General features: G+C 36.7%; 1 protein-coding gene across 2 annotated transcripts in view; it reads right to left on the bottom strand.

The window, feature by feature from the left end:
• Positions 1 to 12,116, bottom strand: part of Eef1akmt1 (EEF1A lysine methyltransferase 1) — a 43,752-nt gene that overhangs the window by 15,527 nt on the left and 16,109 nt on the right. For both annotated transcript variants that reach the window (XM_015499342.2, XM_048801423.1), the window contains exon 2: positions 9,852 to 10,014. In XM_015499342.2, the coding sequence (XP_015354828.1) occupies positions 9,852 to 9,995 (144 nt within the window). In that variant the 5' untranslated portion in view covers positions 9,996 to 10,014. The remainder of the gene's footprint in view (positions 1 to 9,851; positions 10,015 to 12,116) is intronic.

The following is a 12,116-nucleotide window of genomic DNA, read 5'->3' as shown; positions in this document are numbered from 1 at the left end:
TTCTAAATGGAGAAAAATTGGAAGCATTCCCTCTAAAAACTGGAACAAGACAGGGATGCCCTCTTTCACCACTTCTATTCAACTCAGCCCTTGAAATTCTAGCCAGAGCAATCAGACAAACAAAATAATTTAAAAGGATACACATAGGAAAAGAAGAACTCAAACTATCACTATTTGCCTCACTATTTCTGAAGACATGATTCTATATTTAGAAGATCCAAAAAATTCCACCAGAAAACTTCTAGAACTAATAAATAAATTCAGTAAAGTAGCAGTATATAAAATCAATACACATAAAATCAAATGCATTTCTATACATAAGTAAGGAATCCACTGAAAGAGAAATTAGGAAAACTATCCCATTCAATATAGCCTCAAAAAATAAAAAATACTTGGGAATCAATCTAACAAAAGAGATGAAAAACCTCTAAAATGAAAACTACAGAACTCCAAAGAAGAAAACTGAAGAAGACCTTAGAAAATGGAAAGATCACCCATGCTCTTGGATAGGCAGAATTAATATTGTCAAAATGACCATACTACCAAAACTGCTATACAGATTTAATGCAATTACTATTAAAATCCCACTGATCTTCTTCATAGAACTAGAAAAAGCAATCATGAATTTCATTTGGAAAAATAAGAGATCCAGAATAGCCAAAGTAATCCTTAGCAAGAAAAGTGAAGCAGGAGGCATCCAAACCAGACCTTAAACTATTCTACACAGCAATAGTAATAAAAACAGCATGGTATTGGCACCAAAATAGGCATGTAGACCAACAGTACAGAATAGAAGGTATAGAAACCAACCCACATAAATACAATTACCTTATACTAGACAAAAGTGCCAAAAACATACATTGGAGAAAGGACAGCCTCTTCAACAAATGGAGCTGGGAAAACTGGAAATCCATATATAGCAAAATGAAATTAAATCACTCTCTCTCACCATGCACAAAACTCAACTCAAAGGAGATCAAGGATTAGACTAGAGACCCTGCACTTAATAGAAGAAAAAGTGGGCCCAGATCTTCATCATGTTGGATTAGGCCCCAACTTCCTTAACAAGACTCCTAAAGCACAAGAAATAAAATCAAGAATCAATAAATGGTATTGATTTAAACTAAAAAACTTCTCAGCAAAAATAATCATTGAGGTGGGGGCTGGGGCTGTGGCTCAGCGAAAGAGCACTCGCCTCTTACGTGTGAGACCCTGGGTTCGATTCTCAGCACCACATAAAAATAAATAAACAAAATAAAGATATTGTGCCCATGTATAACTAAAAAAATATTTTAAAAAAATAATCAATGAGGTGGAGAGAGAACCTACAATATGGGAGCAAATTTTTACCACATGCATGTCAGATAGAGCAGTAAACTCCAGGATATATAAAGAACTCAAGAAACTTAATACCAAAAACCCAAACAACCCAATCAATAAATGGGCTAAGGAACTGAACAGACACTTCTCAGAAGAAGATATACATGAGATCAACAAATATATGAAAAAATGTTCAACATCTCTAGTATCTAGAGAAATGCAAATCGAAACTACTCTAAGATTTCATCTCATCCCAGTCAGAATGGCACTATCAAGAATACAAGCAATAATAAGTGCTGGAGAGAATATGGGGAAAGAGGTACACTCAGACTGGCTGAGGGCGTAGCTCAGTAGTAGAGTGCTTGCCTAGCATGCATGAGGCACTGGGTTTGATCCTCAGTACCACATAAAAACAAATAAAACACTCGCCTAGCATGTGCGAGGCCCTGGGTTCAATCCTCAGCACCACATAAAAATAAATAAATAAAATACAGGTATTGTGTTCAACTACAACTAAAAAATAAATACTAAAATAAAATAAGGAACGCTCATACATTGCTGGTTGGACTGCAAATTGGTGCAACCACTTTGGAAAGCAGTGTAGAGATTCCTCAGAAAACTTGGAATGGAACCACCATTTGACCCAGCTATCCCACTCCTTGGTTTATACCCAAAGGACTTAAAGTCAACATACTATAGTGAGATAGCCACATCAATGTTTATAGCAGCTGAATTCACAATAGCTAAACTGTATAACTAACACAGATGCCCATCAATAGATGAATGGATAAAGAAAATGTGGTATATATACACAATGGAACATTACTCAGCATTAAAAGAGAATAGAATTGTGGCATCTGCAGGTAAATGGATGGAGTTGGAGAATATTACGCTAAGCAAAGTAAGCCAATCCCCAAACACTAAAGGCTGAATGCTTTCTCTGATTAGTGGATGCTGATCTATAGTGGGTGGGGATTTGGGAAGAATGGAGGATCTTTGGATTGGGCAAAGGGGAGGGTTGGGAGGGGTTATGAGGGTGGGAAAGATGGTGGAATGAGACGGACATCATTACCCTAGGACGGTATGATTACACAAATGGTGTGTCCCTACACCACGTACAACCAGAGAATTGAAATGTTACTCTCCATTTGTATACAATTAATTGAAATGCATTCTATTGTCATGTACAATTAAGTAGAACAAATAAAAATATATATTTAAAAAAAAAAAAAGGAAAGGTCTGGGGATGTGGCTCAAGCGGTAGCGCGCTCACCTGGCATGTGTGCGGCCCGGGTTCGATCCTCAGCACCACATACAAACAAAGATGTTGTGTCCGCCAAAAACTAAAAAATAAATATTAAAAATTCTCTCTCTCTTTCAAAAAAAAAAAGGAAAAAAAATCTATCCAAAGGCCAGTTATGGTGGTGCATGCCTGTAATCCCAGTGACTCAGGAGTCTGAGGCAGGAAAATTGCAAGTTCAAAGCCAGCCTCAGCAAAATCGAGGCACTAAGCAACTCAGTGAGACCCTGTCTATAAATAAAAAATAAAAAATAGGGCTGGGGATGTGGCTCAGTGGTTGAGTGCCCCTGAGTTCAATTCCTGGTACCACCCCCCCCACAAAATCTATCCAAATGTTAGGGATATATCTCAGAGGCAGAGTGCTTATCTTGCATGCAAGAGGCCCTGGGTTCAACTGGTAGCACTGCAAAAAATAATAATCCTAATCTTGATCTGTTTAGTGTCCAAATAACCCAAATGCCTATCAACTGATGAATGGATAGACAAAACATAGTACACATCCATACAATGGAACATTATTCAGTCATAAAATGGAGTACCAAACACACTAAGACATGGATGGAGAAAGTTGATTAGCAGCTTCTAGGGCCTGGGAGGACTGGGGGATTACAAAGTGACAGTGAAAAGACATAGGGTTTCTTTTTAAGGCAATGAAAATGTTTTAAAATTGACCATGGTGATTGTTGCAACAATCTCATGAATTGTGTCCCTAAACTCGGTGTAGTATACTCATAATCTTATGTATATACTAAAAACTATGAATTCTATACTGAATTTTATTAAGGCTGAACTGCATGGTCTGTGAATTGTATCTCAAGGCTAAAATCTGATCAGAAAGAAAACTGTGCTGAGTATGGAGGACTGTAGTATAGCTCCCTCTGGAATGGCGCTGCCTTTTTTCCTCTTTACTATCATGGAGCTCTAGAATTACCTTGGATTCAATTTTATGTTTCTTTCTGCCTTTACTTCCCAAATTAGAGCATTCCCAAAGCAGGATCTCCAGTTTGATTAGTGAGGAATCCTTTGGGATTTGGCCTGGAGGTGAATGATTCTGATGCTCTGTTTGACTTCCAGATATGACTAGAAGGGGAAGAGACCGACTGGCCCCGTCATGGTAGCAGGACATCATATAATTCATCACAATGATATTGGTCCATGACCACTTTACATGCTATGTTCATAGGCTCTGGGACTGGAACCAGCACTCCTGGTTCTCCACGGGCAAAAAGCTCCCTATTCATGATGGTTCTCACTATGATGGCAATTTTCTCTGTTGCTTCACAGACCATTTGAAACTCACTTGCTTTTCTTCCAGAAATTCCTTAAAAGTTCTGATCAGGGCTGGGGATGTGGCTCAAGCGGTAGCGCGCTTGCCTGGCATGCGTGCGGCCCGGGTTCGATCCTCAGCACCACATAAAACAAAGATGTTGTGTCCGACGAAAACTAAAAATAAATAAATAAATAAATATTTAAAAAAAAAAAAAGTTCTGATCAGTTCAGGGCATTCTTTGTTCTTTTATTATTTTCTAAGGTAATTTAAAAAATATTTATTTTTTAGTTGCAGTTGGACACAATATCTTTATTTATTTTTATGTGGTGCTGAGGATAGAACTCAGGGCCTTGCACATGCTAGGTGAGCACTCTACCCCTGAGCCACAACCCCAGCCCAATTTTTTTGTTTTTTAAGAAGGGATCTTGCTATGTTGCCCAGGTTGGTCTCTAACTCATGGGTTCAAGTGATACTCCCACCTCAGCCTCCCAAGTGGCTAGGACTCTAATGTAATAATTTGGTTAAAAAACATCTTTACTATTCATTCAGTGCAAAAAGTAAAGTGATAATCCATACGACCAGTCTACCATCTTGCATCAGAAAATCCAATACTTTAAAAAATAATTTCACTTAGTAGATGTGTACCATGATTTTACCTCTTCAAACTGACTCTGTAATCTAACTCTGTAAGGCATCATTGCTGAGCTTTCTTAAATAAAGTTAAGAAACATTACAATTGCATTTTTTAAAAGTATTCCAGAATTTAATTATTCCTCTTTGATGGTGATTCAAAATTTCCAGTTTTTTACTATTACAAATGTGCTACAATAAATACCTCTTTAGTTTCCCCCTTTGTATTCCTGTGCATATAATTTTCTGGGAGAAATTTCTAGAAATGAAATTCTGGATTGAAGGGTATATGCATTTAATATTTTGGTAGCTACTGCCAAATTGCCCTCCAAAAGTGGTTGAACCAATTTAAATTACTATCAACCATGTTTAACTGTTTTAATTTGCATTACCCTACTGGTACAGCTGAACATTTTTTCATGTGTTTAATTATTCAGTTTTATGTTTTCTTTTATAAACTGTTCCTGTTTTTTTAAATATTTATTTTTTGGTTGTAGTTGGATGCCATACCTTTATTTTATTTATTTTTATTTGGTGCTGAGGATCAAACCCAGGGCCTCACATGTGCTAGGCAAATGCTCTACCGCTGAGCCACCACCCCAGCCCAAACTGTTCCTATTCTTCCCTACTTTTTCATTGGGTTGCTTACTGTTTTATTATTTTTTATTTATTTGTAGAAGCTCTTTATATATATTATGAGAAAAGAAAAATGACAGGTGTCAGAGCCAGCCTGCAACTAGTGCCTAGGCCCAGTTGCTCTCTTCTTAACAGAAACTATTTTAGAAAATGCATCAGAGTTATTCTTGACTGTGATGGAGCAAGACAAAAATGACCACTCTGTAATCATGTCTTAGTACAGATAAAACAAGAACACTGCAAGTCACAAAAATGACCTTTTTCCCAGATAACATGAGGGCTTGTTGATGCTTTACAAATTATAGCTTTAGCCCACTTGATTCCTCCCACCTCCAAGACAGTAATTAAGATATTCAAATTATAGAATTGCCTGCTTTCTGACAGACTCTCCCCAACACCTAATGTAAGCCCATATCACAAAACAATCTCTGAACTCCCTCTTACTAAGATGATTCACAGTTTCCCCATGGTGTACAGTCTCTTGTTACAAGAAGTAATAGAACCAGTTCTGAGTGCTGATAGGAATGTTTTTTGGTATCTTTGGTGTACACAAACATCTGCATGTTGATCCTTTAGCTCTCACAGATACAGATATTTTTTCCTTGTCTTTTAACCTTGTTTATGAACCTGCGGTCCCACAGAAGAGCACTCTACCACTAAACCCAGCCCTTTAAAAATATATATTTTTAAAAAAGTCTTGAAATAGGATCTTTCCAAACTGTTCAGGCTGGCCTTAACTTAAAATTCTCCTGTTTCAGGCTCTCAAGTAGCTGATATTATAGGCATATACCACTGCACATGGTGGTAAGTTTCTAATTATATATTAAATCAATCTTCTTATTTCTCTACTTTAGATCATGAAAATATCGTATTTTCTTTTAATACATCATTACTTTATGTTTCATTTTAATTTAATGAGGGTTGAAGTGCTTTGTTTTTTTAAATATAGAACACTATGGCGCTTAATTCCCACCTTTCACTCTGGGTAGCTTTCCTTGACTTCCCACTATCTGAATAGCCTACATTGTTATCCTTACATGTTGTTCCCATAGCACACATCAAAAACAGTCATCGCTTCAGTCTTAGAATAGTTTGCTTTATTTATTGTTGCACTCTCTTTGACCTTTTAAAAGGTTTATCTGGAAGGTCTTATTAAGATTTAACAGTTCTATGTTATTCAGAACAATATAGCATTCAAAATGATTACAACAATTAGAATAAGGTGTTATTCTAAATGGCAAATGGTATGAACATGTAAACAAATCTTTAATAATATTAACTGACTATAATTAGAAGTAAGATTGGTTCACTTATTTCCATCTAGATGTCTGCACAGTATTTACTGAATATATACTTACATATTTTAAAATGTTTCCAAAGAGGAGAACATTCACATACATTTGTATATATGTATGATTTAATGTGTACCTCTATATCTATCCATTCTTAGCTACAGAAGAAGTGCCCAGCTCTGACCTTGCCTTCTTTGCTAGGACAGCTGGAGGAAAGCCCCTATAAAAGTGCATTTAGCATGGATTTGGGAGATGGCAGATGATATCTGCTCTCAAGTATCATAAGTGGTAGGAGCTACCTGCTGGTTGGCATTGAGTTGTCTTTCTCCCTCACATAACACTGTTAGGAGACAATGATGTGTTTTGGTTCCCTCTTTATGTCACTCAATTAAATTAAAAATCCTACTCTTCATCAATGTGTTACATGAACATGACTTTAAAAGTCAAAAGGACTACTATGCTTCTAAAGAAAAACAGGCCTCCTATTCCATATCTCCCCACCTTTGGACCTACTTCTCAGATGCCACCATTTTCAACCCTTGATCCTTCCTTCAATTGTTTACCCCATATCTCTAAATATTATATTTAAATGCTCTCTCTTGAATCAAAGTGTGAAATATGATATATCAAGAACTATGTAATGTTTTGAACAGCCAACAATAAAAAATTAAAAAAAAAATGCTCTCTCTTGGTTAATCAAATCTATGTATTACTTATGATGAAGATGAGGATTTTGCGCTCTCATACATACCCTTCCTCTTTCCTTCACCCTCTCAATATAGTTGTAACCCCAGTTGTGTTTAGTTAGAATTAATAATAAGTGTCCGTTGATGAGCCAAATTATGATTGTATTCCCTTCCAGCATACTTTTTTTTCCCTTCAGTTAATAAATGCATGATTATGGGGCTGGGGATGTGGCTCAAGCGGTGGCACGCTCACCTAGCATGCCACCACATACAAATAGAATAAAGATGTTGTGTCCACCGAAAACTAAAAAATAAATATTAAAAAGTTCTCTCTCTCTCTCTCTAAAAAAAATAAAATAAAAAATAAATGCATGATTATTTCATTTCTTTTGCTTGGTTTCTTTGTACTTATGCCAAATTTCTCCAACATCCTCCATTGGCCTTTCAATACAATTTTCTTCCTATAATTTTTACTTTTTCCTTTAAAGATCTCTATCCTGGATGATGCCATCTTCCTAAGGTAATCTGGACCAATTGTTCCCCAGGCCTAAAACATAGATATTACACTGGGACTTTGTGAATCACTATCATGTATTCCCTCTCCTGCTTTAAGTGTCAGACCTCCTTTTCCCTGAAGCTTCCTCTTTCTTTGAAGGGTACATCTTAACTTGCTGGAACAAATCCTCCTGTAGCTCCAGAGAAGAGCACAGGAGGTAAATGTTGTAAAATTTGCTATATCCAAAATGTTTTTATTATTCTCATGCTTGACTATTACTTTAGCTGAGTCTATACTCCAAGCTGAACAAAATTCTCACTCAAAGGTTGAAGGCATTTCAGTTTCTTAGTTTCTAATACAGCTAGCTATCTGGAAGACTTAACAAAGTTCTGAGCTTTGTATCTGACCTGCTTTTACTCTGGAAGGTTCTGAGATCTTCTTTAACACTCAAATCTATAATTTTCACAATCATCATAATCATGTGCCTTAGTAAGATTTTTGGTCCTAGGAAATTTCTAATGTTATTCTTTGAAGATGTCCTTTCCTCTTTGTTTTTGTTCTATTCTTTCTGGAACTCCCTACTAGTTGAATGAGTATCCTGGATTTATTTTCTAGTTTTTCTAATGTTTTCTTTCCTATATTTCATATCATTACTATTTTTTCTATTTCCTGGGAGACTTCCTCCATTAGGACTAATTATTATTTTCTTGTTCATGCTTTTATATATGCTTTTATATATGTTCTACAACAACCAGTTAGTGCACTCAAGAAAAGAGTGGACAATATTTTAAAAATGAAGCAGAAGGGAAAAAGACGACCTCAGAATAATGCAATACTTCAAGATTCTGATAAATTTATTATCTACAGAAACATCCAGCTAGAAGGTGAAAATACGTAAAGAAGGGAAATCCTGAGAAAGGGGATTTGGAATAGGTATAACATAAGGAATAAGTGGAAAGAAACATTTCATCACACTTGATTTCAAACAGATGGTAAATAAAAATTTACATATCTCAGAGATCCTAACTAGACACAAAATGTAAAAGTCTGAAAAATAAGTACATAAATAAAATAAAAATGTTAGTTTCTTTCCAGTTGCAAAAAAAACTTCAGGTCTCCTCTGTTTCTCAACTGTCTTCTTCAAAAATTTCCTGTATTAGGGTTTCCCTCAACTCATTTTTAAAATTCCCCTTTTAGTGTGTGTGTGTGTGTGTGTGTGTGTATATATATATATATATACACATATATATGTATATATATATGAGTGTAATACACACACATATTGTTTTAGTCAGCTGTTTTTGCTGCTCTGACTAAAAGACCTGACCAGAACAATTTTAGGAGGAAAAGTTTATTTGGGGGCTCATGGTTTCAGAGGTCTCAATCCACAGATTCCTCAGGGCTCAAGGTGAGGAAGAAGAGTGTAGTAGAGGGAAGCGACTCACATGATGATCAGAAAGGAGAGGGAGGGAGGGAGGGAGGGAGGGAGGGAGGGAGGGAGGGAGGGAGAGAGAGAGAGAGAGAGAGAGAGAGATATTCCACTCTCCAGATATAAATTATATACCTCATAGCCATGCTCTCAGTGAACCACTTCCTCTAGCCACACCTCACCTGCCTCCAGTAACCACTCAATTAATCCCATTAGGGATTAATTCACTGATTACGTTAAGGCTATAGCACAATCATTTCTCCTCCAAACCATCTTGCATTGTCTCACATATAAGCTTTTGGGAGACACCACATTTAAACCATAACACATATGTATACACACATATACATATAAGTTATTATATATAGGAATATTAACATCTTAAAAACTCCTTTTCATCAATTTTTTCACTATATGTTTAAGTTCAGTTACCCTACTTATTGCAATGATATATTTATCTCTTCCTACCAGGAATATTGGGCTCCAGGAAAATCAATGATGTGAATCTCTATCCGAGAACAAAGTACAGGTTGTGTTAGACACAATGACACATTATCCCCCATTTTAAAAGCCCCCTCACCAACCAGCCTGATAGTCAGAACCAGGAGAATATGCATTTACACCATCCAAAAATGTCCATGGACTGCTTTCTGTCCTTGTTCCCCATGGTTATCAGCTCCTGAACGACAGGTGATAAGACTTTGGTATCAAGGGAAGAATCAAACACTGGACTTGGAACAGAATAGGTTCTACAACACTAATTCCTGGTGGATGTGGAATGTATTTACTTACCCAATTTTCTTCTATTATTCCAATGTTGTATTTGTCATCCCCACCTGGGTCCGCGTGTTGCTTCTGCTCAGCATAAAATTCCTGGAGCGCTGCTAAGGTGTGGGAGGAAAGCTGGGGGGTATCATCGTCTTCTGAGTCAGTCATTTCACCAACTGTCTAAGACCTGCAGGTCAAGGAGTAAATGTATTATGCTGATTTTGTTTACCCTTTCCATCAAATAAAAAGTTTTAAAGTTCATATTTCACTTATAGCAAGGATCTAAACTGAAGTGAGTTTTATGGAGAAAACACATACATTTAAAACTTCTGGAATCAAACACCTATGAGGGACTTCTTCTGAATTATTGTTCAACAAACATAGGATTTTCCTAGAAATGTGTTCAGTTTTTATAAAGGACATTGTGTTAGTCAGCTTTTCATTTGCTGTGACCAAAATACCTAACAAGAACAACTTTGAAGAGGAAAAGTTTATTCTGGGCTCATGGGCTTGGTCCAGAGTCAGCCAGTCCCACGGTTTTAGGCCAGAGGTAAGGCAGAATGACATGGCAGAAGAACATGGCAAAAGAAAGCTGCTCAGCTCATGGCAGCCAAGAAGGCGGGGAAGGGGGGTAGAGAGAGAGAGGTGTAAGAGAGAAGAGAGAGAGGAGACAGAAGAGAAAGAAGAGAGACAAAATTAACCCCAAGGACATGCCTCTAGGGACCTACTTCCTCTAGCCATGTCCACCTGCCTACAGTTATGACCAGTAGTCTATTTGAATTATAATCCATTGAACGGATTATACACTGAAGCGATTATAGCTCTCATAATCTAATAATTTCACTTGTGAATATTTCTGCATTGCCTAACACAAGAGCTCTTTGGGGGATTCCTCATACCCAAATCATAAGACATTTTCACATTTTTAAAAAATATTTTTTAGTTGTAGATGGACATGGTCCTTTATTTTTTAAAATTTATGTTTATGTGATGCTGAGGATCGAACCCAGTGTCTCACATATGTGAGGCAAGTGCTCTATCATTGAGCTACAACCCCAGCCCCCATTTTCACATTTTGTATGATACTTTGCAGAAGAAAAATGTCTATTACAAATATATAAAGAGATTTTGCTTCCTTCTGGTACCCCAAAGGCCACAAGCAGACATATCACAACCCACAATCTAAATCAGAGATCTTTTCATGCTCAAATACCACTATTTGGATGAGCTAAAGCTTAAGGGTGTGTCATTGGTAGATATGAAGGATCAATTCAAGAGGAGAGATACAGAAATTGATGAAAATTAAAAGGGATGATAAAGAGAAAGGGAAGAAAAACAGTAAAATAGAGGGATTAAAAGAAGGTGTTTTCTTTTTTTAATATTTTTTTAGTTGTCAATCGATCTTTATTTATTTATATGTGGTGCTGAGAATCAAATCCTATGCTTCACACATGCCAGCTAAGCGCTCTACCTCCGAGCTATGACCTCAGCCCAAGATATTTTTCTACAGGAATCACTGAGGTTCCTCAGAACACTAGGCATGGAACCACCAAACAATGCAGCTCTCAACATGTACCACTCCTTGGTATTTATCCTGAAGAATTAAAGTCATTATACTACAATGATACATGCATATTCATGTTTATAGAAGCACAATTCACAATGGCCAAACTATGGAACCAGTCTAGGTGTCCATCAACAGACAAATGGATAAAGAAGATGTAGTATATATACATGATGGAGTTTTTTGTTTTTTTTTAAGAGAGAGAGAGAGAATTTTTTAATATTTATTTTTTAATTTTCAATGGACACAACATCTTTATTTTATTTTTATATGGTGCTGAGGATCGAACCCAGCGACCCGCGCATGCCAGGTGAGCGCGCTACCGCTTGAACCACATCCCCAGCCCCCATGATGGAGTTTTATTCAGTCCTAAAGCAAAATAAATTAGTCATTTGCAGGAAAATGGATGGAACTTGATAACATTACGTTAAGCAAAATAAACCAAACTTAAAAGGTCAAGATTATATGCTTTCTTTCATATGTAGAACCTAGAAAGGAAAAGAAAGATGGGGGGATCTCATGAAAATCAAAAGGAAATCAGTAGAATAGAGGAAAAGGATCAGGGGGAGGGAGGAGGAAAGGGAAAGGGGAAATACTGGGGAATGATATTATATTGTTAGACTATGTGCATGTACAAATACTTAACAATAAATCCCACCATTATGTATAAGTATAATGCACCAATTAGAAAGTGTGGGGGGGGGGGCAGGGGAAGAAAGTGGTTT

Source organism: Marmota marmota, unplaced genomic scaffold (genome assembly GCF_001458135.2).
Source record: "Marmota marmota marmota unplaced genomic scaffold, marMar, whole genome shotgun sequence".
In the NCBI taxonomy this organism is placed as follows: Eukaryota; Metazoa; Chordata; class Mammalia; order Rodentia; family Sciuridae; genus Marmota; species Marmota marmota.
This window is presented reverse-complemented; position numbering and strand designations above follow the sequence as displayed.